At 40.7% G+C, this 27,832-nt stretch overlaps 1 protein-coding gene across 2 annotated transcripts in view; it reads left to right on the forward strand.

Annotated features, from left to right (window-relative positions):
* LOC134213285 (clavesin-1) overlaps positions 1-27,832 on the forward strand; it is a 74,840-nt gene that overhangs the window by 44,761 nt on the left and 2,247 nt on the right. The window contains exons 1-3 of one of the 2 annotated variants that reach the window (XM_062692189.1): positions 10,329-10,546; positions 20,314-20,548; positions 20,610-20,704. In XM_062692189.1, the coding sequence (XP_062548173.1) occupies positions 10,535-10,546; positions 20,314-20,548; positions 20,610-20,704 (342 nt within the window). In that variant the 5' untranslated portion in view covers positions 10,329-10,534. Of the gene's footprint in view, positions 1-10,328; positions 10,547-20,313; positions 20,549-20,609; positions 20,705-27,832 lie in introns of those variants that run through there. The other variant, XM_062692190.1, reaches the window with a different exon arrangement.

A 27,832-nucleotide genomic window follows, 5' to 3' on the forward strand; every position in this document is an offset into this window, starting at 1 on the left:
AAGTATTCCTTCAAAAACCCTCCAGGGATTCCTTTGGAAATTAGTTCAGAAAATATTCAGGAACTTCCTCCACGAATTCCGTCAGAAATCACTTCATGAATTCTTTCACCAACTCCTCCATATATTACTTTGAATTTTTTTCCATCAATTCTTTCCGAATTTGTTTCATGAATTCTTTCCAAAAACCTAGGAATTTCCGAACGAATTTCACACGGAATTTCCAAAGTAACTCGCGAAGGATTTTACGACATTCTTAAATTTCTTCAAGAATTTTTTCGGGCATTCCTTTAAGAATTCCTTCAAATACTCTTTCTTCCCTCATGAATTTGTTTGGAATTTCGCTCTAAAAGTCCTTCGAAATCTTCCTTAAGAATTCCTTCAATACTTCCACCAGGAATTCATTCGGAAATTCTTTTAGGAAAACTGTAGAAACTTTTTTATTCCTTCCTTCTTTTGAGATCCTTTCAGGAATTTCTTTGGAAATTCATTTACGAATGTCTTTGGAAATGCTTTAAAAATCCTTTAGATATTTTTTTATGAATTCTTAAGTAAATAACTTCGGACATTCCTTTAGCGACTTCTTTATTTAAGAATACTTTCGGAATTTTTGGGAATTCCTTGGTAATTTTTCTTAAGAATTCTTTTGGTAATTTCTTTATGGAAACTATAGAAAACTCCCTAAGAAATTGTTCGTGAAAGTTCGGTAGGAATTTCTTCTGGAATTCCTGCAAAAATTTCTTCAGAAAATCATTTAGGGATTCCTATGGAAATTCCATTACGAACTCCAGGGGATCCTTCGAAAATTTGTTTAGAAATTTCTTCGGCAATACCTTTGGAAAATCCTTTAGAAATTGTTTCTAAATTTCTTGAGTTTTTTTATGAATTCATTTGAAGTTTTTATTATATAAAAAAAAGTTCTGGATTATTCTGGGAATTCTAACAAAAAAAATTTCAAACGAACTTTTGAAATTCTTTTTACAAATTTCTTTGGAAATTTCTTCGGAAATGATTTTAGTGATTCCTGAAAGAGTTCCATTGAAAACACTTACGTAAAATCCTTTCACAAGAAATTCTTTTGAAACTCCTTCGAAAATGGCTTTAAAAAATTCTACGTAATTGGTTTTAAAATTCCTACGAAATTTCCTTTAGACAATCTATTGAAAATTTCATTACGATTTTGTTTTGGAAATACTTTACTCCAGAATACTCCAGAAAGAACTCATTCGAAAGCACTTTCGCTTAATTCTTTCGCTCTACCTTCTTTTGAAACTCCTTCGAAAATCCCTTTACAAAATTCTACGTAATTTATTAAAAAATCCTTAGAAAACTCCTTAATAGATAATCTTTTGGAAGTTTCCATACGATTCTTTTTTTTTTTGAAGTTCTTTCAACAATTTCGTAGGAAATGCATTTAGAAGCTATTTAAAGAATTCTCTGGAAATTTCGTTAAATCCTTTCTCCAGAAATTCTTTTGTACCTCCAATGAAAATTCGTTTAAAAAATTTTGCTTAATTTATTTAAGAACTCCGACAAAAATCACTTTATAGACAATCTTTGGAAATTCCCTTAGGATTATTTTTCAATGATTTCAGAAATTCCTTCAAGAACTCTTTCAACAACCCGTTCCCTTATTTATTTTTAAAATTCCTACAAATAGTTCTTCAGACTATTTTATGGAAATTTTATTGCGAATTTCTTTGGAAATTTCTTTAGGAATTTCTTCGGAAATACTTTTAGAAATTATTTAAAGGATTCCTTCCAAAACACGTTCGTAAAATCCTATCACCAGAAATTCTTTGGATACTCCTTCGAAAATTCCTTTAGGAATTAAGCAAATTCCTTCCAGCAATTTTTCGAAAATTTTGGAATTCGTTTTAGAATACATTTAGAAATCCCTTTCGAAATTAATTTAGGAATTCCTATAGGAATTCTTTCGGGAATTCCTTTTGCGAGTCCATCACAAATTCACAATTCTATCAGTTTTTTTAATTACTTCAGATTCTCCTTCGGGCAATCCTCACGGAATCTAAATTTGAAAGTACTCGCGCTTTGAAGGGCACACAACTCAAAACAAAAGGAACGAACAACTGTCATTTTTGATATGCGTCCTTGAGTGATTACTTCGGAAAATCATCCTGGAATTTCATTAAACATCCTCCATTCCATACAATGAACGAATTTCTGGAGTCATACAAAAAGAGACGAACTCAAATAAACTGCTAGTCACTTGGCGGAAAATCAGTTTTTTCGGAACAATTTTAGTATAATTCATGTATTCAAATTGTATGACAAATATTCAATTTGATAGCTTACATGCCCCAGCTTAGCTCCACCAGTGGTAACGACCCACCCCGATAAATTATTTCTTAAGCCTCCGTGGACTGCGTAGGTAGGAGTTGGTATCTTGCTTATCTATAGAAGCGAATGGAATGTAGTCTATTTTGACGTATTGCACAGACCACTTGAACCTTAGTAGAAAAATAAATACAAAAGTAAGGAGATATGCTATTTTTTTTCATTCGCCTAATTGAAAGCAAATAGCCACAAATGCTAATTTTTAATTGACCCTGAACATTAAACACCGACCAATTTATATTGGAATACATAAGTGGATAACGGTGAATCTATCAGTTTTGTTTTCATTTTTCACTCGAATGCCAACTTCAATGGGCCGTGCTTAGGTGGCATGTTGTATCCAGCGTATGTATGTAAATACAATGGACGTGGTGCGCACTGTAGCGTAAAAGGCGTCATCCACAAGCATAAAACAAACGACTTACCTTTTCCCACGTGATTATACTAGTTGATAAACAAGAAGCACTTGTTGTCTCTCTTTGAAAGGGTTTCCTAGGAAATACTGTTGCATTACATGTGTGGATTGTCCAAAAATGGGTGTCTGCTCAAGGACCTTCCGGTGGTGGCATGTTCAAGCTACTAAACTAGTTGCATTGTCTGCAGGCTGGCGATGCAGCATTTTCCGGGGTTGAGGTAGATGATGATGGCCATCGAATCTTCAAGTTACGATAAGAAGAACAGTATCGGTTGCACTGGAATTCATCTTGGTATAATGCAAAAAGTGAAAGGTTCGTAGTGAATGTATGTAATGTTCACAAAAAATATGATACCCCCATTGCAGTGCACTCATGAAGACATTGACCCAAATCTTGTTCGAGTACGTACACAGCGGACTGATGCTCAAAATTAAGTTCCAAATCGCGTGGGTTTACCTGACAATTACATGTTTGACAACATCCATCTGGTCAAAACAAGATGCTGCTACGCGACTGGTCACATACATGCTACAGAAATGTAAACACATTGAGTTTGCAATGCAATGGCGCATCAACAATAAATTAACTCTCCAAAGCGTTGGTTCAAACAAATAGACAGCTAAACGCTGTGTATTGACATGAGGAAAACATAACCCGTAATAAGCATTCACATCATTATGACACGCATGGTCAGTGGATTCGGGTGACGAACTCTTGTTCATTGCAACTGTTTGGCACTCGATAGTAAGGTACATATATGTTTTCGCAAAATTAAAAGAAAAACCCAACTTAATTCACCGAGTGGTGATACTGTCTTTCTCGCATTTAGCCAAGACACCAACCTTACATGGCGTTGATATGGTTCGATGTACCATTTTCTTTATAACTTTCAATCGCAACGGTCGATCGCTTTAAAATTCAATACTGATCAACTAGGCTTTGCTCTCTGTCGAATGATCGATTGTTGCGAGAAAATCGGTTAAGAATTATTATATGAAAAGTTGTCTAATGTTTTTCTTAACTTTTGTGCACACACACACACACATACACACACATACATACGCACGGACAGACAGACATTTGATCAGCTCTTCGAGCTGAGTCGATTGATATATAACACTACGGGTCTCCGAGGCTTCTATAAAAAGCTCGTTTTCGGAGTGAAATGATAGCCTTTCGGTACAACTTTGTTGTACGAGAAAGGCAAAAATACATCTAGCAGTGGTACAAAATGAGGTAATTTCGATACAATTTTAAACGCCTTGATCGATTTGGCTCAAATGAAAAATGATAAGAAACAATATCCCGCGTCTAACATAACATTTTGCCAGCAGTTTGGTTACGTACACCCAACCAGAGACTGTTAGAGTTTGCAACAATTCAGTATAAGAACCTATCAAAGCCTTCTTATTCTTAATCCTTCTTATATTCTTATATAAAAAAATGTAAGCTCACAAACGAATATTGTAAGAAAAGCTTGGAAACGGTCTGTGTGTGCGTCATACTCTATCCCTCACCCAGCCGGGAGCATTGATTAAGTAGAACTACGAATAATTTGATCAGATCTCAAAAGACGAGCTCGGTGGTCTAGTGGCTACCGCTTCTGCCTTATGAGCAGGAGTTCGTGGGTTCAATTCCAGGATCGTCCCTTTCCTATTTTGTATTTCTATCTTGGTTCTTTCTGTGTTTCATGTTATACCAAAACGATTTCCACTGTTATAACCTTCCACACAATTCCAAAACCTCCCGTGGCACCTATCAGAGGTCGTAGAGTTCTCTGCATCTTTCTTAAGTATAGGTGTCCAACTAACCATCCTTCCTCTTCCTCAGCATTCACAAGGACATGGCCAGGACAGATCTCGACTATTGGAGAGTGCATTGCTTCCATCTATGAGATAAGTGATTAGTCCCAAATCAATATCTGTGGTAACGGATGAAAGTGATGCTACTCTCATACAATAGTCTTGGCTTGTTCCACCTTCGAATTTGTGCGATTTCTCAATGCTAATGCTAATGCTTCAAATAATTTGATCAGATCTCATGCTCCGTAATGGTGCCCTTTCTGTTACGACAACTAGTACGACAAAAAGGAATCACATCTGAAGCAAGAAAGGTTTCTTCAGGATGTGGAGGGAAAGGGATGTACTAGTTGTTCATAACAGGTACAGCAAAACTTCACAAGGACGCTCTTATTCGTACTAATTACTCAGGGAGTAGAAGGTCAAGAAGAGCCACCGTTGCTAAATAAAGCGTGAACCGGATACCTGACAATCCCACAATATCCGCGGCAACAGCAGCGAACGATGCCCTGTACGTATTTAGTGCATATTTTTGTAGATTGGCGAAGCAATGTGAGAAAGAAAAGTAAAGAACTCGAACGGGCTATTTTCTCCTTATCCGGTTTAGGATAACTTTGCACAGAACTTTGAGAACAATGCATAGTAACATGATGCCTCGCCAATTGTCGCACCCAGCCAGATCCCTTTTTTGGGACCTTCAATAAGACCTTCCCAGATATTGCAGATAGCATGGGGTCAGCTTTGAGCATCTCTGCTGAAATCGTTTGAACTATCGATGGACATATTTTCGTGCATGTGTTTATTTTGTTGTGATCTTCAAATGTTCAAATCATTTTTCAAATCGGCTGGAGCTGGTAACCTAATAGAACAGGAATGTATATTTTTTCAAATGTTTCTGAACCACTTAAGCAATTCTGTTGCTTAATGCAATTTCTATGCTTGGACCATAGAAGTAATATACATCGGAGTCGCTTTTTCCTCGTTTTTTTTTTGCGATGGTCGCTTTTTACGTGGATTTTAGCATTTATGCAGATTTTTGAATTTACGTTTTTTTAAGGGTCGGAGAACATGTAGAAATGGATTAAAAATGGATATTCGACGAAGTCGTATTTTACGTGAATTTTTGGATTTACTCGGTTTTTTACACGGTTTCCGGAATTAACTCAGATTTTTTACGCGATACGTAAAAATCACTGCGTAAAAACTGACTAGTGTATTTGTTTGCGAACAAAATACAGTGAACTCTCACTTACTTGATATTGAGATGTTGAGAAGTGAAAAGTAAGTGGTAAGATATAATACAGAAAGCAGAAGGAAGACAGAAGAACGAAGAAAAAAGAGGAAGGAATAAGGGAAATTGAAGGAGACAAAAATAATAAGGAAGAAGGAAGGTGAAAGAAGAACGAAGGCAAAAGAAGTAAAAGAAAGGAGGAGAAATAAGGGAAAGGGTTGAAGAAAAAGGAAGTAGTAAGATAGAAGAAGGAAGAAAAAAGAAGGAAAAGGTGAAGGAAGGAAGATGGAGGGAGAGAAAAAGAAGGAAGAAGTAGAATTTTCAATACTCACTCTCAGCTCTCACTTGTAACATCTCACTTTTCACTTGTCACTTCTTACTTCTCACTTTTCACTTCTCACCTCACATGTTTCACTTCTCACTTCCCAGTTCTCGCTTTTCACTTCTCACTTCTTTCTTCTTCTCCTTTCTAATTTTTAACTTTTTACTTTTCACTTTTCGCTAATCACTTCTCACTTCTCATTTCTCAATTCACTTCCTACTTCTCACGTTTCCTCAAGCCTCCTTTCTCACTACTCGCTGAATAGTTCATTTAACTCTCACTACTTACTTTTCATGATTCACTTTTCACTCAAATGGCGTTCGGTCGAATAGCATTCGGCTAAATGACCTGAATCCGTGTATATCGTCCGTGTGAACTATTTACGACAACATCGAGTTAGCGATGCGAAAATACTTTCGATCTAGAGAATATCTAGTAAAGGAGGTAGGGAGCACAGTATACTAGATTCAAGGGATTTTGAATTCTATCGAGTTAGGGAGAAGTTACAGAACAGAACATAATTTTTATAAAATTCCAAATCTGAATGAGAAATTCACTAGTAAATTGAAATTTTGAAGATGAAAAAATAAAAACTATATTGGCATTCCTTTGGGAGCATCCATAAATTACTTAACGCTAAGAGGGGGGAGGGGGGTTGCCCGATGTGTGACAATCCATACTAAAGTTTTGAATAATTCATACAAAAAGTGTGACATAGGGGGAGGGGGGGTTGAAAAATGGCAAATTTTTGCGTTACGTAATTAATGGATGTTTCCTTTGTCAAATTTGTTGGAGCGGACCTGAAGCCAGAACCTCCCTGCCCCGTCTCCCATTATTTACGTCAATGGCAATTAGCTTTCAGCCGACCTTCAGCTTAGTATTCGGATCTCGAGAAAATCATGAACCGGACACAAAATCGCGCACGTCACCTCAGGTTTGGTATTTAGGCTGTCTGAGGCCCCCATGTATCAAACAAACTAATATCAAATTTTATCGTTTAGATTAATGGTATTATTGTGTGGACCATTGAAAAACACTTGGTATTATTTTTTGTAAATAGCATCCCCCTACAATTATATAAAAAAAATTTCACCTACATAAGAGCCGTGGTTGAAAACAATCCTCTTATAACCATGTGTTGCTGATTTTCACAAGATTCAAACATCAAGTTCATATGAACATTTAATAATTTTACTTTTGAATATGAATTGGGGAAGCTTATACCACAGACAAACAGATTTATTTATTTATCGTCAGACTAATGCCGGAGTGGCCTGTGCTGCACATAAAAGACTTCTCCATTCAGCTCGGTTCATGGCTGCACTTCGCCAACCACGCAGTCTGCGGAGGGTCCGCAAGTCGTCCTCCACCTGATCGATCCACCTTGTCCGCTGTGCACCTCGCCTTCTTGTTCCCGTCGGATCGTTGTCGAGAACCATTTTCACCGGATTACTGTCCGACATTCTGGCTACGTGCCCGGCCCACCGCAGTCTTCCGATTTTCGTGGTGTGAACGATGGATGGTTCTCCCAACAGCTGATGCAACTCGTGGTTCATTCGCCTCCTCCACGTACCGTCCGCCATCTGCACCCCACCATAGATGGTACGCAACACTTTCCTTTCGAAAACTCCCAGTGCGCGTTGGTCCTCCACGAGCATCGTCCAGGTCTCGTGTCCGTAGAGAACTACCGGTCTTATAAGCGTTTTGTAGATAGTCAGTTTGGTACGGCGGCGAACTCTATTCGATTGGAGCGTCTTGCGGAGTCCAAAGTACGTACGATTTCCAGCCACTATGCGTCTCCGAATTTCTCTGCTGGTATCGTTATCGGCGGTCACCAGTGAGCCCAGGTACACGAATTCTTCAACCACCTCGATTTCGTCACCACCGATAGAAACTCGTGGTGGGTGGCTCACATTGACCTCTCTTGAGCCTCTTCCTATCATGTACTTCGTCTTCGACGTGTTGATGACTAGTCCAATCCGTTTAGCTTCGCTTTTCAGTCTGAAGACTTCCTCCACCCTCTCAAAGTTACGTGCCATGATATCAATGTCGTCGGCGAAACCAAATAACTGGACGGACTTCGTGAAAATCGTACCACTCGTATCAATCCCTGCCCTTCGTATTACTCTCTCCAAAGCGATGTTGAGTAGCAGACACGAAAGACCATCACCTTGCCGTAACCCTCTGTGCGTTTCGAAGGGACTCGAGAATGCCCCAGAAAATCGAACTACGCACATCACCCGATCCATCGTCGCCTTGATCAACCGTATCAGTTTATCCGGAAATCCGTTTTCGTGCATTGCGGGCAGTAGGGACTATGTCCAAGGGCTTGACGATCCCTCCCCAGGCCATCTGCGAGTTGTGGCGCCAGCCTAGGATGTGGTGGGGTTTGACAGAAGGCCCCGTTAAACCTCTATAAAAAGCTGCATGTATCCGCAAGTAGGCTCCGCCAAAGCGACCGAGTGCCGCTCAAAGCGCACAAGCCCAAGTCCTGGTGTTAGGAGGGACACTAAACAGCCCTGATACGACGGCCCTCCGACGAGACAGGAGGTTTGCGCAGGCCCAATAAGCCGCCTTTAAAAACAACTATTACGAACGACACAGACAAACAGATGTAACAGCTCAAACGGTTTTCTGAAAAATCCATCGCTCAACTCATCTACCACCACCTTGCGAGCATGTTACACGAAACAATGTTTCGACGCTGGAAAAAGACGCTGGAGTGAAATGTCTGCGCCTCTAGCTGTGAAACGCGCAATCAATCAAATTCAAATTGATCGTTGAAGTCATGGTCGATGGTATTTTTTCTTGTGTTACGTCTGTTTGTCTGTGCTTATACCATACAGATGTTCTACTCATATTGGCTATCTGCTGTAACTATTCACAATGCAATCAATTGGTTTTCAAAAGGTCATGCCTCACATAGATAACTTTAGCATTATCCATTGAAAAAGATCGTTCAAGAAATACATCTTCAACCATAATGCCTATATTTTTCTGTTTATGTTCAGATCAACGAAACAATCAATCACGCAATACTTTTCGTTTCAATTAGGTCGTGTGTAATGTAAGTTGGTTGTGTATTGCAAGCCACTCACTCATAGCAGCACCGAAAAATAAATGCGCAATGCATGATCGAATATTTGCCAAAATCTGTGTGAGAGCAAACATCAATTGAACGGAGAAGAACGGTATGAACAATCGAATGATTATACTGAGCCCGCTTGTACGATCAAATCCAGAGAATGCGGCAGTAGTGGTCAGTTTTATGTACATACCTTAGACCAGTCAATGAATTGTTTCAATCGTTTAGCACATTATATCACACTTCGGTGGATCAACCAATAATTCTCTAATATATCAGTATGATTTGTATAAGCTCCAGCACATTGGTATTGGCCACTAGTAGTTTCAAAGTGGATAAATCGAGGGGTTTCAAGAAAATCAAACAAATAATTAAAAAAAACATCTTGGGATCGATTTGCGATTTGGGTGTAACTTATTTTGTAAACAAACATTGAAAGGCGAATACCAACTAAAGCAAGCATTTCCTGTGAACCCCACGGTATGCTTCTGCCAGAATATGCTTTCCTCTATTAGATAAGAAATTTAGTTTTGGAGAAAATCGCGTGCATTCTATGGAATCCCTAAAACAATGTTTGTTTACAAAATAAGTTACGTCCAAATCGCAAATCAAATTATAGATTTTACATATAACAATTTTTATAGATTTTATTTTATTTATATCGTTTGATAATTATAGCATCCAAAAAATGGTGCTTTATTCTTTTTATATTCAACTTGGTGCATCTGTTGTATGTTTTATTCTAGGAAAGTCAAGTGTTATAAGCAGGCATAAAATACCATAAGAAGTCGAGAGTTTTAACATTGCCAAAGTAGGTAACCGGTTAGTAGATTCTACGCATACGCATATACTGCGAAAAGGCGTTTGGTGCGGTTGAACGGATGGCACGGATAACGGTCGGTGTTGCAGCTCGCGATATTCCATACCAGTCTATTGAACGCACATTCATCGTCTCACATACATATTTTGGGATTGATCGTCGTTGACGACGTCGCGACGGTCGGTGGTACGACGCGAAGGCAATGAGCCTTTTACACTACCAGCCAATAATAATAATTATTGGTCGCGGTAATCGCGAGAGACCCCAGCAGCAGCAGCAAAGCGATCTCGAAGTGCGTTACCACCGTCGTTGCAGTCATTGATTGTACTTGAAACGGTGAACAGCGAACCATCGGCCGAAGACGAGTGTATCGAATATCGCAGGATACACCGAGTTGTAATTCGCTGACAGAGTAAGGACTGGCGTGGCGGTTTCGAGCGAGAAGCACTTCGGAAAGTGAACGGATCTGTGTGTTCTTATTTTCGGCGCGAGTCTTATCCGTTGCAATGTTTAAAATGGTAAATAATATGCTAGTTGTTTCGCCAGAATTGTGTGGTCTTATAATTTATATTTGTACTTCTGAAAATTACCTCTTTCATAGAAATTCAGCGGCAAAAAACTCTAAACTAATTCAAACGAGCTATGAAATATTACATTGCATCATTAACATTGATGAGAGTTATTAGACCACTCAAGAACTCTTTGAAAACAGCAATGATCTAGACTGGTGGTTTGGCGGTTGCTCCTAAAAGCGTTAAAAAGTCTTAGTAGTTCATGAAAGTGTGGGATAACATGTGGTGAATCTGGTAAGGTTATAGAAGAACAGTTTGGTTTGAGCACATGTCCTCATGGAATCATCATTGCGCAAGAGCTGAGCAATAGTTATTATTATGATTCCAATTTGTATCCACTGAGCGTCGCGAGAAAAGACTCACATGTTTTGTTCTAATGAATGTTTCAGGAGTTTGTATTTGTGTGCATTTCTGGTGTCCTTGTTTGCTATTTGAATGCGTTGGTGCACATCGTGATTTATTCTGCACATCACTGTTTGCCAACACTCTTGTTAAGGTGGATGTATTTACTTTTACTTTTCATGAAGTTTGTTCTAATGAGTTCTGGTTCTGCTGAGAACAACAGCTGTTCTGTTTTATCCTGTGGAATGCAAAAGTGAATATAGGTGGCGTTTTCTTAATCCAAACTCAATGCCAAGCGGAAGAAGTGCTACAACCTTGAAATTGTAATGAATAACCAAGTGCATAATTTCGGTTGAAGATCATCAAATTGTACATGGAGAAGAATAAGACAACTTATACAGAAAAAGTTCTTTAAAAGTATTTCAAAGAAAGTGTTCATGTTAAACAAAGAAGTGCTGAGGAAAACCATTTAATAAAAAGAGTTGAAACGTAGTATAAATGGCCTTGAATGTTGTGTTACTGTCGCAAGATATACCGCATTAGGCATTGATCTCTGGTTTGTTTTTTTTTTGGTAGAAAAATATTGGTGAGTATAATGTATGGGAACGTTAATAGCTTCCAGCTTATTGGTGCTCTAGCAGAAGAGGCTCCATGACGCTTCGGGGTTTTTCTGGTATTCTTTTATAATTTAACAGAGTTAAGTTAGGTTATGTAAGTTAGGACAAAAAAGTATTAAAATAAAGAAAATTAAGAAAATCTGGTGAAAAATGAACTATTTTGCGAGGCATAAATAACTAAAATTCTACTGTGATTACGCGTTATCCTTATAAAAATAAGATAAGCGGGCGCATGGTGCGCTGTTCCTCGTATGTCTCTGTGTTTGTACCTTTTCTTTCGATTATTACGAAGCCACACTAATATTTACTTCGGTTTTCTTGGTCAGGATTTAAAGACAATAACTAATCTAACGTGCAGAGATGAAAATGCAGCAGGAAAAAAAAAATGCAAAACCATTATTTGTACACGTTGCCTATTCGTCAAAACTGTCGGTCTAAACAAATATGAAGTGATGTGTTCTCATTGAAATTAAAATACTGGGAACGAATGTTATAGTTTTGAACTTACGAAGTGCCGATGGCCAGCCTTTTCAGCAGTGATTATCCTCGAGCAAATCACGCATCACGATGACTACGCTCTTGAGTGAGCAAGTTTCCCTGTTGACCAGATCGAACCTAACAGTCGTTTCCAATAATGAACTTTTCAGAAGCAAATTTTTATTTGATTCGTGGATGAAAAGTTCTGTGTTCTACTTCGGGTGGTTCTTTTTAAACAACCAGCAGAATGTCGATAAGGCTTTTTAAAAGACTGCAAGACGCAGAGCATCGCCGAAATATGCATTACAAAAAGTTTTTTGAGATTTGGGTCATTGAACAACGCTGGTTCCGACCTGGTCAACTGTTGTTTCTTCTTTGGGCGGATTTGAATTATTCTTGTCCAGAAGGTTGCCGGCATAGTCATCCTTCAGTAAGAGTTATTGTGAGAAAGCTCAAAACGTGTTTTACCCTTTTTTCACAGTCGGGAAGACTGCCGTTTATCCAATCCAGGGACAGGGTGCAAATGTGTACCTACTGATCTATACTAAATGTGCGAAGCCCGTGTAAACGAATCAAACTTTTAATGATTCTGACTTAAAGAAACATTAAGCCCGAGACTGGTTTGCCTCCACGAAACAAAACACGTTCGTGCGCATTTCCAAACGGGGAGGGGTTTTTTGCCTAAAAGTCATTAGACCGAAAGTCATTTGATCGGTTTTGGTATTAGTCGATTAATGTTATCGACTTTCGTCTTACATTTTGCTATGTGGAAAACAATACTGACGACCGAAAACATGTGTTTTGAGGAGTAGAATATTTCGGGACCGATTTGCGTTTTGGGCGTAACTTATTTTGTAAACAAACATTGTTTTGTTTATTCCGTAGATTGCAAGCGTTTTTCTCCAAAACTAATTCCCTTACCTGATAGAGGAGAGCCTATTCTATCAGATACATGCCGTGGTTTTCTCAGTAAATGCTTGCTGTAGCTGGAATTCGCCGTCCAATGTTTGTTTACAAAATAAGTTACGCCCAAATCGCAAATCAGTCCCGATTTATGAAATATGCAAGAATATCCACTACATATGGTTATGGAACTCACAACTTCCAGTATGCTAGACAGGTGCTCTACCAATATGCTACGGTGAACTTATTCCTACCCTCATTGAGCTACCCTAGCGGTAATGTGATACCGTTTTGACTCAAATTCCGAACATGACTCATATTCCAAAAACTCGCTTTCAAATGGCCATTTTGGCTTTATTCGTGTAATTTTCTCCATAAGATCTTGAATTCGTTTGTAATCTTGATCCTCAGAGCGAAAAACCGATGGAAGTTTCACTTTTTGGGCGCTTGTGTTGGGAATATGAGTCATGTTCGGGATATTAGTCAAACGGTAGAAATTTCGTCATAACCGAAATTCGGCAAAGGTGACATGTGACCGATCTCGGTAACGATTACCGGTAAAATGTTTACCGAGATTCATTGAAATCATTGCCGAGATCCCAGCTGTTGGATTCTCGGCAATCGTAAAATTTTTAAATGTGTACATGAATTAGCAAATCAATCACACTCATCCATACTCTTTCTTCTCAAACACGTGCTTTCTGTTTGGCCCACAGTATCGAAGTGTGTTTGTTTACCAGCCGATGAGTGCTTTCATCGGTAAAACATATAAAAAAATCTGGAATCAATATGCAAAATACTTCATGCATAACATACTTTGTTATTGCAATACCAAACGCATACAAACTATCACACGCTCTGCAATAAAATATCTGAGCATATTATGCCTGAAGATGGGGTCTCCAGTAGCATTGCAAGCAAAGGCATTGCCAATCCGGACATGACTAGTTCGATTCTCGGTCTAGGATGTTTTCGGGTTGGAAACTTTCTCGACACCCTGGGCATAGTGTATCCATTGTACTTGCCACACAAGATACGGTGTCAGGCCATTTGGCCGAATGTCATTAGGCCGAATGGTCATTAGGCCGAACGGCCATTACGCCGAATTACCAAAAAGAAGCTAAAAATGAAAAATGAAAAGTTTCTTCTTCACCTTACCCCTTCTTCCTTCTCTCTTCTTGCATCTTCCTTCTTCTATCTGTCTTCTTCCTTCTTCTATCTGTCTTCTTCCTTCTTCTATCTGTCTTCTTCCTTCTTCCTTCTTCCTTCTTCCTTCTTCCTTCTTCCTTCTTCCTTCTTCCTTCTCTCTTCTTGCATCTTTCTTCTTCTATCTGTCTTCTTCCTTCTTCCTGCTTCCTTCTTCCTTCTTCCTTCTTCCTTGTTCCTTCTTCCTGCTTCCTTATTTCTTCTTCGTTCTTCCGTCTTTTTTCATCCCTCTTCCTTCTACATTCTTCCTTCTTCTTTCTACCTTCTTATTTCTTCCGTTTTCTTCCTTCTTTCTCTTATCTTCCTTCATTCTACTTCTTTTTTTCTTTTTTCTTCTTCCTAACTTTTTTTTCGTCCTTCTTCCTTTTTCTTTCCTTCCTTCTTCTTCCTCAAGTTTAAAAGCAGGCCGAGTTCCAGTTGGAATGTAGAGCCATAGAAAAAGAAGAAGAAGATTATGCCTAAAGTATTTTCTATAGTATTTTTGTTAATATTTTTTGGTATTTTTCCTCTTATCCACACCAAGTTCATAACAAGTGCTTGTTTCCGGGATTCGATTTTAGCAATAAAAATCAATTCGATTTTGGCAACACAATTTTTTTTTGTGTTTGAAAGCGTCAAATTTGCACAAAAACCGTATAAATTCGAAAGTAAAATCGCGTAAAAAGAATTTTCAAAAACCCAACTTAATTCACCAAGTTGTGGTACTGCCATTCTCGCGTTTAACCAAGACACCATCCTTATATGGTTCGATGTGATTCGATGCACCATTTTCTTCATAACTTTTAAACGCAATGGCCGATCATCATAAAATTCAATAGTGATCAACTAGGATCACTGTCGAATGCAAACTTTCGGGTTTGGAGTGAAATGATAATTTTTCGGTGCAACTCGAGAAAGACAAAAACGTTAAAAAACTCAAAGGTTCAGCCCAATCGGATTATACGCAAAGGTGACGTAGAACCACGTAGCTATACGAAATGGATAATTTGTGTGTCTTAATTACCATTGAGCAAACTATCGGATGTCAACTAAATCGAAAAGCTGAGTAGTAGCTCCCAGTTGGTAGACTATGTTCTCCATTCATGAAAAAGGGTTTAACACGACTCATCAGCGATCAGCCGCATTGCCGCTGTAGCCACACGCCTTGCTTTCAGTGAAGGACATCCTAATCCTAGAAAAAACCATCCTAATTTCCGAAAGTATCTAAAAGTATCCGAAATTAAAGAGAAATAAGCAGAATGCCGATCAAAATAAATCGCGCGCTCCGGAAAGCAGCTTTTTTCTATTCAATAAATAAGGGGTCGTTCAAAAATGATGTCGTAGGTTGTAGGGGGGGGAGGGGGTCTAAGATTTTGTGACAGTACATGTACTAGGTATACAAGAAAGCGTGACAGAGGGGGGGAGGGGGTCTAGAAATCCCAAAAAGTAGTGAACGTCATATTTGAATCGCCCCTAAGCCCGTAAGCCCCGCCCCTTTGTGACCTGTTACAAGTGTAAATATGATGTGCACTCATAAAGGTTAATGAATGGGCTGGGCTAATGGAATTAATTCATTACATTCAAGAAAGCTACTTTCCAGCGCGCACGAGTCATCTTGATCGGAATTATACAGAGAGCGGTCTCGAAGAATGGAAGAGTCTGGAAATTCAGAGCATCCTGTGAAATTTTCTCGCAAGATTCTGAATTTGGTTCTTCTTCTTCTTCTTCTTCTTCTTCATTGGCATTACATCCCCCACTGGGACATTGCCGCCTCGCAGCTTAGTGTTCAATTAGCACTTCCACAGTTATTAACAGCCCAGCAAACACAAGATCGTATATCATAGCGAATAAGTGTACAAAGTGGAGGCCATATAGGCACATTTTGCATGCAGTCAAATGGAGGCATGCGCCTATATCGCCTCCACCATGTATACTTATTCGCTAGCATATGCGACTTTTTGTTGGCTGGGTGCGAGGTTTCTAAGCCAAGTTACCATTTCTGCATTCGTATATCATGAGGCTAACACGATGATACTTTTATGCCCAAGGAAGTCGAGACAATTTCCAATCCGAAAATTGTCTAGACCGGCACCGGGAATCGAACCCAGCCACCCTCAGCATGGTCTTGCTTTGTAGCCGCGCGTCTTACCGCACGGCTAAGGAGGGCCCTGAATTTAGTTATGGGCTGTTAATGATACAAAATACGCTTTTTTGGAAAGAGTAACAAAATTAATTTGACTTAAGACGAAATTTTTCTTAGTACAAAACATCGCTTGACGTCTGTCGGTCTGAGCAACGGTCGCCGTTGGATGGTTGATGTAGAACTTAGTAGCGTAGTAGGTCCAAAAATATTGGAAATCCATCAAAAAACGGGTGAGATTTTAACGTTCAAATATCACATTTTCGTAACGGTCTTAGATTTTCGCAATCGCAAAGTGTACTCCAATATAGAAAAACAGACGTAGTCCTACGCCTATGCCTCAGTCCTCGCATAAAAAAAACGTTCTAAAAATCGCATGAAATGAAAATCCGTGTTATGACAAACTATGTAAAAGTGGTTCCAGTGTCACAATAAGTGAAGAAATGTGGAGTATCATGGAAAACATTCAATCTTGGTAATGGTAATGATGATAATGGTCAATCATTCAGTCTTGGTAATGGTAACATTCGATTTTAGCTACAGAGACGTTCATGTGTGGCCCAAAATGGCCGGAGTGAAATGCAATTACAACAGCTCTCCGTGGGTGTGTGTGTGTGTGTGTGTGTGCACGCCACGGAAATCTGGCAACAAGAGGCCTAGTGATGGCTTACTGCTCACCGATTGACACGCTGAGGTGTTAATTTATTACCGAACGTTGATGGTAACTTACTCAAACCTCACATTCCCCTTCTTCTCTCATAGAAAAGGCAAAACAAATCCTTTAGCGTAGGACGCAATGATTTTTTTCTAAGTTATTTGCGCGAGACAAAGATGAACATGTTGGCTTTGAGAAACCGATTAATTAGGGGAACTGTTCTCTTTTCCATCTTACTATATGCTCATCTCATCGCAAAATGTTGCTTGTTTTTGCTAACATGCGTGCAATTGAAAAAATCACAGAAATGAGGAACAAATCAAATTCCTATTCGTTGGGATGAACATGGGAGCTATGGAATGAAGTGCCGAACCGTTCTCCTACTTTGAAAACTGAACTCCAAAATAAACTTGTCTTAACATCGTAACAACCCAATCCATTTTCCACCGGTCTTCCAGACGCGCTTTGTGATTTTCCGAACAACAATCCATTTTTCAGCGGCCTTCCATACGCGCTTTGTGATTTTCCAAACCACAATCCATTTTCCAGCGGTCTTACAGATACGTTTTATCATTTTCCAAACCAGTGAAAACACATGAACAAGGTATTAAGGTATTCTAGAATGGTCGAGATGTTTCTAACTCTAGACTTTTGAAGGCAAATCCGTTCTGAAAAGATGTTTGGCTTTTTTTTATATTTTTGACCGGTTCAGATGTATATTAGGTTTTACGGAGCTTAAGTTCTTTATAATATTTACAATCAATGCCATTAAGATGTGTAGTTCTACCCACCCGAATGATTTAGAGGACCTATTGTGAATGCATAGTTTGCCAATCCAAAGAATAGGTTAATAAAATGATGCTGCTTATTATTCAAAGGTTGACATACTCAATGAAAAAGTGAAAGCTGTGCTTGATTTCATAAGAAGTTTAAGCAGTTCGAGAGTTTTTTGTCGACTAAGTCATAACAACTTCAAGTAAGTTCGAGCTACTTTATTGAAAAACGAATTGAATTCTTGAAGTTGGCTTTGAACGGACTTACTGTTAAGGTTGAAATACGTCTCTGCATAGTTATACCCAACGAACAAATATTTCATTTTTTGTTTAAAATCTTGCCATACACAATTCTGCAAGGTTTAAATAAAAAAAAATAAACTTTTTATTCAGATACTGTATAAAAATAATACAAAACTGTAAAATCATTCGAATTGGTAGGATATGCCAAAATTTTATACAGATTTTATAAGCTTTTTATGCAACTGCAGAGAAATCTGCTGGTTGAGTGTAAAATAAGGTGGTGGAATTAAATCTGGGATAGTTTTAACTCATCTAATGTCAAGTTAAAGTATGGATTGTTTTAACACAATATGTGACCCATAAATTGGGTATTTTTCCTTGAGAGCACTTCTAAAGTATGTTTGAAGGAACTTTTTTTGTCACATCACACCATGAAATATGATTAATGAGAAATTAGAAGTAGTAAGTGTAAAGGCTCCCCCAAACCTAAGCGATTTCATCGCCGCGACGGCGACAACTAGTCGCCGCGATTCTAACGTTGGGTCGCTGCAAGCAATGCACTATTTACGCTTCCATACCAACGGCGACAGAATCGCTGTCGCCAAGCGCTAGAATCGCGTCGCGACTGTCGCATCGCGTGTGTTTGGGGGAACCTTAAAGCGAACACTGAGAGTAAGAAGTGTCAAGATAGAGAAGTCACTACTTACTTTTCACTTCTCACATTGCATTATAACATTCGACGGTCTTATTAGACCCGATTGGTAATAAGTCCGATTGGCTATTGTGTACCACACATTTTTCAGATACCCCCCTTCCCCAGCGTGGACAACTACTAATATAAATCTTCAAAAACTGGTATGAACCGTATGGCCCTTTCCCAGAGTATCTTTAAAATAGAGTGACGCCCTGATACATACCTGATACGCTTTTTTAAACTTTTTTTTTCAACTACATTGCCACTGTGTGATTTAAAGTGTTCAAAACAAGTACATTGCTATCAATGTGGCTTCTAACAACAGTAGATAACGAATTGTCATTACCCATTTATCTTTATATTAATAAATACGTTTATTTCTACATCAACTGCAATTGCAAAACAAATACCAAACTTATCCTACAAATTGCCGAAAATTTATTGCGGCCATGAAGATCTGTACCGTGTGCCATAGAGCAACGTGTGATAAATTGCCATCGACACAGCGCACTGAATTTCAACGTATGCCCGCAAAAATGATAGAAAGTCCACTCAATTGCTGAACAATTATTTGCGAACCATGTGTACTTACACTATGTAGTTGTAGGCAATGGCCACATGCACACATTTGCTATAAACACTTTATTAGCCGTCAATCAACCAAACTTTTGAGCCTGTGAACTTGACTTGGTACAAAATGGAACGGCCGCCCAAGGCAGAGCCTCACTGCACTCGACATATACCCGATCGGTCGATGTATCTCTCGGCACCATTCATCACAATTCCAAGACACATCATCTGCACATTTATAATGATAGACACATTTTCGGCAATTGTAATTATGCGCCTAGCGTCTTTGCTGAAGTCGTGCGAAGAAACCACATCGTAACCTATAGCCACGATCGAAACACTCCTTCGTTAGTGCGATCGTTTGGCATTCACCCTCGTAGGGCACTTATCGGCTCTATGATTGTCTATGGTCTTACAGATAGACGAACTTTTTCTATTTGTCATAAGGAGTTTGTGCTGATCTACAGAACTTCATAATTAACGGCAAGGTTTTAAGCTAATTTAACTGAGTTTAAATCAAAGATAAATGATCAGATTTATTGATGACTCATCACGAAGTAATAGTACTGAATTTGGTACATGATTTATACTTTAGTTGAACAAATGTTGTAAAATAGATATATGTGATATAGATTTACTGTTCCGGTTATACCTTTTAAAGCTTCTAAACTTCGGAAACGATTAAATGAAAAGCAAAATGGCATGTTTAATTTGTTTAATTTTTAAAGTAGTGAGCACACATGTTAAGTTGGTAATAGAACTGATTTTTTTTCCGCGATGGAAATAATAATTCCAAATATAACTCGTAAAGCGATGCACATACATATTTCTGCATATATTCTGTATGACAACATGAGTCCAGAGACGAGCGACTGTAATCGAACCTGCCACCGCTGGATTTCGGCCCGCAAGCAGTGCCCACTAAGCAAAACAAAGGCCATAATCATCTTCATGTAATGCTAGGTAGCAGAATTGCGTGAAATCACTGTTCAATGGAACATGATTATGCAAATTGTGCGCTGCCCACTTAAAATGATCCATCATTTCAAGCATTCTGTCAGTCAGGCACTAGAACCACACTCAAGCGAATTCCATTCCGTTCTTATCGTTATAGAAATCAAAAGCGAAGAAAAAGCCCGCTATCCGACCGGCGGTGAAACCGTTCATCAGTGGACACCTGTGGAAAGCTCCGACCATTTTGAACAGGATGCCGGAACCGGAGGGCGTCAAGCATATGCTTGATTTGGACAAAAAGCTGCCACCAAAGATCGCTGAGATTGCTGCCAAACAGGGTGAAGATCCGGAGCAGACGTGTTTGAAGATTCAACAACTACGGGATATGATTTACGGTGAGTTTTATATTTGGAAACATTTTAGAGTTCTCTATTGCTAATGAACTTTTGTCCCTAGAACTTGGAGGATGTGAACCACATAGGATGGACGATGATTACTTGCTAAGGTTTCTCAGGGCACGCTTTTGGAAAGTGGAGAATGCTTACAAACTGGTATGAATCCTATGACTTTTCGATAACTTTTTGTGCACTTGCAAACACTATACCCGATTTATACAACTGTTTTGAAAGTAGTTGGCATATTTAATCTGTCGAGATCTTAGTATTTTTGTGATCTCATGGCGGTTACAGGTGGGTCCCAATATGTATTATGTTCATTTCGGTTTTCGACTAGAATGAGTACACTTATTTAGCCGAAACAAAATAAAACGAAGTCGAAAAACGTATTTTCATTGTGGAGCTCAATTAGTTCGCAGTTTTTACTGCAGGCATTGCTTTATTTACGCTTCCATACCGACGGCGACAGAATGCTCTGGATTACAATTAGAACTTGGCCTGCTTTTCAACTTAGTATTCTATTAGCATTTCTTAATTTATTAATTCTATGCCCGCCATGAGAATGTATCTCGTGTGGCAAGTACGATAGATACATTATGCCCAGGGAGTCAAGAATGTTTTCCACTTGTTTTCGAGTTTCCTAGCCCGGATTGAGAATCAAACTAGTCATCTCCGGATTGGCAATCGTATGCTTTTGCTCGCAAAGCTAAAAACCTCGCACTAATAACTTTCGTGCTTAATGAACACTAAGCTGCGAGGCAGCAATATCCTAGCAGGGGGATGTAATGTCATCAAAGATGGAAAGAAGAAGAAGTAGCTTGCCGATGGTTTGACTAAAATAAGATTTTGTACCTTCCATCAAAGTTGCAGGAAACGATGATGCTCATGATGTTGAACTTTTAGAAGGTCAGACAATGGTGATATTCTGATTCTCTGTATTACGTGAGGCCAATTATGATTACTCTCAGTCATCTTTACTCCAGTGGAGCTCGGACACCATGTTTGCAGCGTTCAACATATAATTTTAGTGCCCGCGTTGCAAAACAAATAGATTTGCACAAAAGAGGTTATTTATTTATTGCTTTGTTTTTTTTTTGTTTATGAATTTGTTTTATATACGTAATCGTTTATTTATTTATTCGGGCGTCGAAACTTGAAAAAGTTCGATCGGCGAGTAAATAACATATCTCGTCTTTCACTGGCATTCTTGCTCCACTCAGGAGTGAGAACTCGTAGAGGAGGCGAATATTGCCAGTTGTTGCGGTTTCCTCCCCTTCGTCGGCAAGGCCCACGTTTGCTTGTCTCGTCTGCAGCCGGGACTAACTTTCTTTTTCAGTGTGGAATACCGTTCACGGGATTTATTTGGCTGCTCCGGGTCTTGCCCGCTCGATGAAGGCATTCTTGATGGCCGTCCACTGCTCTTCTACACTGCTACCTTCTGCTCCCTGAGTTCCAAGTCCGCGGGTGTTGAATCGCTTTCCGAGTCTCTCCTCTAGCCGTAGCAGCTTTTTGCCAGTTGGGAGGTGATGGTTAGACACGATGTCCGCACTGCGTGGATTCTGGAAACCAAGCAGGCCCCTTATCCATTTTCGGCTGATGCAGATGTGGTCGATTTGATCTTTACTATGTCCATCACGTGACTTTGTGCACTGGTCGATGGGATCCTCTAATCCCCATGTCGTTACCCCTGCAGAATTCTACAGACAGCTCAAATTTTTCGCTCATTTCTCTAAGTTTATGATGTCCCATGACACGCTTATAGTCTGGGTTGCCGGAGCTGATCTTCGCATTGAAGTCGCCCATGTAGATCTTGATGTCACCTTTGGGAACTTGATCCACGACGGCATTTAGTTAAATGTAACAATTTTTTTTAGAAAAATTATAGAAGCTCTTTTAGTGGAATGTCTTCAACTGTTTAGTAGTTTTCATTTAATTCCACTACGTTTTGTTATCTTTACAGATACGTTTTAATACAAGAAATCTTCTTCTTCTTTTTATTGGCATTAAATCCCCTACTGGGACATTGTCGCCTCGTTGCTTAGTGTCCAAACAGCACTTCCACATTTATGAACCACGAGGTTTCTAAGCCAAGTTTCCATTCGTGCATTCGTATATCATGAGGCTAACATAACATAACAAGAAAATTATTTTGAGCTTTTTAGTGGAATGTCTTCACTTGTCATAAGAAGAGTTTGTACAATCCCATTGAATTCCACCACTTAATTGTATCTTGACAGATACGTATTTCGACCTCAACAGTAAGGCCGTCTTCAGTGTCTTGTACTTGACTCGACTTCGTTGAGGTCGAAATACATATCAGTCAAGATAAAATTAAGTGGTGGAATTCAAAGGGATTGTACAAACTCGTCTTATGACAAGTGATGATGATACTTTTATGCCCAGGGAAGTCAAGACAATTTCCAAACCGAAAAATGCCTAGACCGGCACCGGGAATCGAACCCAGCCACCCTCAGGATCTTGTTTTTTAGGTGCGCATCTTCCCGCTAGGCTAAGGAAGCCTCGACCCCTAGATACTGTATTGAAATCTTCCGAAATTGTATATGCCAAAATTGAATACAGTTTCTGTAAAGTTCATATGCAGATACCTGGATACCTGGTTGGCTAGAGCGTCTATACACCTTTATACACCTATACACCTTCTTCTTCTTCTTATTATTATTATTATTATTGGCATTACATCCCCACACTGCACTGGGACAGAGCCGCCTCGCAGCTTAGTGTTCATTGAGCACTTCCACAGTTATTAACTGCGAGGTTTCTAAGCCAGATTACCATTTTTGCATTAGTATATCATGAGGCTAGCACGATGATACTTTTATGCCCAGGGAAGTCGAGACAATTTTCAATCCGAAAATTGCCTAAACCGGCACCGGGAATCGAACCCAGCCACCCTCAGCATGGTCTTGCTTTGTAGCCGTGTGTCTTACCGCACGGCTAAGGAGGGCCCCCGTCGATACACCTATGCCTGGAATATTGTTTTCGCTATTCTTTCTTCCGACATTCGCACTAAGTGACCAGCCCACTGAAGTCTACCGTATTTTATACTATTCACAATATTTTCTTCTTTGTATACTTGATACAGCTCATGATTCATGCGTCTGCGACACACACCGTTTTCTAGTTTCCCTCCGAGTATTGTACGCAATGCAGAACTTTTCGCTAGAAAACCCCGAAAGCTCTCCGACCCGCCTTTTTTAATGTCCATGCTTCATGTCCATTAAGACCCACTGGTAGATTCAGAGTTTTGTATAGAGCGTTTCTTCCTGCATGTTGCGGGACCTAAGCTGTTTACGTAATCCATAAAAGGCCCTATTCGCAGCAGCAATACTTCTTTTCACTTCACGGGAAACGTCATTGTCACATGTCACAAGCGTTCCAAGGTAAACAAATTCTTCAACATCTTCAAACACATCCCCATCAAGCACTACCTCTGCACCAACACCACTAGGTTTTCCCCTATCTCTACCTGCAACCATGTACTTTGTCTTGGTAGAGTTAATGGTTAAGCCTATCCTCGCCGTCTCATCACCTGCAGGCTAAACATCTGATCCGTCGTTGATCAGCCCTCACGAAAACCTGCCTGGTATTCGTCGACGAAGGACTCCTCAAGCGGTCTCAGTCTGTTCAACAGGATACGCGACAGGATTTTGTACCCCGAGTTCAGAAGGGTGATCCCTCTGTAATTGGCACACTCTAGTCTGTGCCCTTTCTTATAGATTGAGCATATGAGGCCATCCAACCAGCCGGCAGGCATTTCTTCATCCTCCCATATTTTCGGAGAGAATCTTTCGACTGAGAAAACTTGTAGTAAAGTGTCTTTCGGCGTTGTAGTCTCGAAGAAATTAAAAAACTATTTAGTTTCAATGTGGACATTGTCCCGTAACACGGTAGATCACTTTGACGTAGTGTGTTGAGGTGTAAGATCTACCAAACAGAGACCTAGCTTAATCCATTTTTTTTAGCTAGGGCAATAAGTTGTGGTAATTAAGGATTCATCGTATTTAGTCCCCGCTACCAACAGCAGTCTCAGAAATAAAACATAATTACTCGAATTCCTCTTGTTTGAGGCTAAACTGTATGCAGTGGAAACAACTTTTCAAGTTAAAAAACCTCGGTACCCGGTCCTAGGCTGAACAGACTGCTGGAAAAATCGAGTTAGGGGTTTAAATACCTACTAACTCTTCATGAACTGGTGAAAAATGGTAGTGAGAGGAACACACGGAAGTTCTTATTACTGAACAAATTCTTTTGCTTGAAATGGTCTTGTAGACAGAGGTAAATCCCGGGTTTTAAGAGTTTCACTGGTGATATTCTAGAAGCAAGACAAGGATGTGGCTAGGGCTCCGATGCATGGCCAAAAACAGTATTACTGTTCTGTTTTCTCAAGCAAGGATTGATTTCCTATTGATAAGGAGCGCGTCTTCAAAGGGATTGCTCTCTATGAAGGGTCTAAATAGCGGGACCTTGTCATGGTAGTCTTGAGAAAACAAAACAACAACTGTATCGAAACCGATACTGCATTGCTTCTCAATAGCACTGGAGTAATTCGACATGCACTTAAACACTAAGGATACGGGTAACGCTACAATAGATCTAAAAATTGGTCGCAGTAGCACACTCGAACAGGAAAAAAAATGTGGACATTGAAACTAATTAGTTTTTAATTTCTTCGAGACTGCAACGCCGAAAGACACTTTACTACCTCCCATATTTTCTGGATAATGTGGTGGATTGATTGATGCAGCTGCTCACTTCCGTGTTTGAGAAGCTCAACCGGCACTCGTCCTCCCCAGCAGCTTTACTGTTTTTCAGCTCGTTTAGAGCCTTCTCAACCTCGTCCAGCGTTGGTGGTTCCACAGCTTAACCGTCGCCAACTATGTCTATCATGCTTCTTAATACACCTCCATTTTCACCGTTCAACAAATCTTCGAAGTGCTCCTTCCACCTGGCTGCCACCATAGTCTTGTCTGTCAGCAAATTCCTCTCTCGGTCATTGCACATGGCGGGCACTGGCGCAGTCTTATGCCGCGCGCCATTGGCGTAAAACCTCCGCATATCGTTTCTATCCTTGTTCTCCTGCGCTTCAGCTACCACACTCTCTTCGTGTTGCCTTTTTTTCTGCGGTGGACTCGTTTCTTTTCTGCCCTTGCTACACTGTACCGCTCTCTGTTGGAACGGGTACGAGCCACTAGCATTCGACTCCTAGCTTCTGGTCCAGCTTCTGGTGGTACTGTTCAGCAACTCCTTCAACTGACAAGCGTTGGATATTGAAACGCTTCGTTCTGTTGTTTCGAGAATTCGTGACGCTGGAAAGTCGCGCCCGAATTTTTGCAACTACAAGATAGTGATCAGAGTCGATGTTCGGATCTCTGAAGGACCTTACATCTATAACATCCGAGAAATGTCATCCGTCGACCAGCACGTGGTCTATCTGTGAGCAAGTGTTTCCACTCGGATATTCCCAGGTGTGTTTGTGGATATTCTTATGTGCGAAGTAGGTACTGCTGATTGCCATCCCCCTTTTTTTTTAACGAAGGTAATGGAAATCTGCAAACAGACACCTGGGGAGGCGAACCCAGGTAGTGTGGGGATGGGATCACCACTCCCGACCCACTAAAACCAACTCCTTCCTCTCTAGTCATTCCCCCGGCCCGCAATTAAGCAATACTTCGGGGGATGACTATTGGGCATTGCGCCCCCTCCATGACGTACACAAGTGCACGTATGCGCCTCAACTCTTCGACACTCCCCATGCAACACATTTGCACAAGACACACTGGCACCACATGTGCCCCAACACTCACCTGCCAATGCCGCTTGAATGACTGCAAGGAACCCTAGGTTGGTGGCTCCTATGCCGCTCCTACCTCAGCTACGAGGCAGACCCTTTCATGTCTCCTATTTCTGAGGTGCCGCAGAAGCATCAACCCCCGACACTCCTGCCAGTCATAGCGAGACTTTCGTGTCCCCTACTTCTGAGGTGCCGCAGAGGTATCTGCCCCCCGACACTCCTGCCAGGCCTAGCGAGACTTCACTCAATCCGTTCCTAGCAGCCGGATCACACTACTGCCTAAGCAGCCACTCTGACCATACGTACCGTGCGAGTCTAACTTGTGTGCTCGCTCATACATTCAGTCCCAATCGCTTGCACCACTTGTGCACCACTCTCCTGACATTCAGTCACTCACTCAGTGGGGGTTGCGATACCCCCATCTCCCATTTTTATCCACTCTGTGCACTTCCTGTGCATCGTTTGGGCGTGGAACACCCGGCACGTCAGGCGTGCCTAACACTCACCTACCCAGGCTCTGATACTGCCAATAGGTCACCATTAGGTACTTTGCAGGCAGCACCCACCTATTGACATTTCGAAGCCCAGGTAGTCCTCAGCCAGTGTGGTGGTCTCCCCATCCTGCAACGGGGTGGCACCACTTACCTTACATGTCTCCGATTTCTGAGGTGCCGCAGAAGCATCAACCCCCCGACACTCCTGCCAGACGCAGCGAGACTTTCGTGTCCCCTACTTCTGAGGTGCCGCAGAGGTATCTGCCCCCGATACTCCTGCCAGGCCTCACCAGACTTCAGTCATTCTAACACTACCGACCATGCGTACCATGCGAGACTTACTTGTGTGCTCACCCATACACTCGGTCCCTCACTCTGAGGGGGTATTACGAGTAATACCCCCAACTCCCATTCGCTTACACCACATGTGCACCACTTGGGGGTGTGTGGGTACCACCCACTGCCACCCGCTTGCCGCCGAAGCAGCCCTCACTCTATGGAACCTCCACAGGCTCCGTTAACGACCTGGCTAATTGTTTCACCCCCCAGGTCATTCATCCCTTCGGCACGGGTCGCCTGACACCTTGGGATTCGGGGTTAGGGGCTTGTATGCTTTAAGCGGCACACGGTCACTTGATAAGGTTTGCTTGCGGATATGTGGCTTTTGGGAGGGAATTAACAGCGCCCCCTGTTAACCCCACCACCTCCTAGGCAGAACCCCCTGACTCACAGACAGCTGGGGAGGGGTCGTCAAGCCCTTGGACATGGTCCCTGCTGCCCCAATTCCCCTGCCCCCCCATCCCTCTAGCAGCAGCAAAGTTTACAAGTCGCAGACCATTATCGTTGGTAGCGGAATGAAGGCTTTCCGTACCAATGACAGGGCGAAAGAAACTTTCTCTTCCGATCTACGCATTTGCATCCCCGATGAAAATCTTTACATCGTGTGTTGGGCACTCTCCGAAGGCCTTATCAAGGTTC

This window comes from Armigeres subalbatus, chromosome 2 (assembly GCF_024139115.2).
Source record: "Armigeres subalbatus isolate Guangzhou_Male chromosome 2, GZ_Asu_2, whole genome shotgun sequence".
Lineage (NCBI taxonomy): Eukaryota > Metazoa > Arthropoda > Insecta > Diptera > Culicidae > Armigeres > Armigeres subalbatus.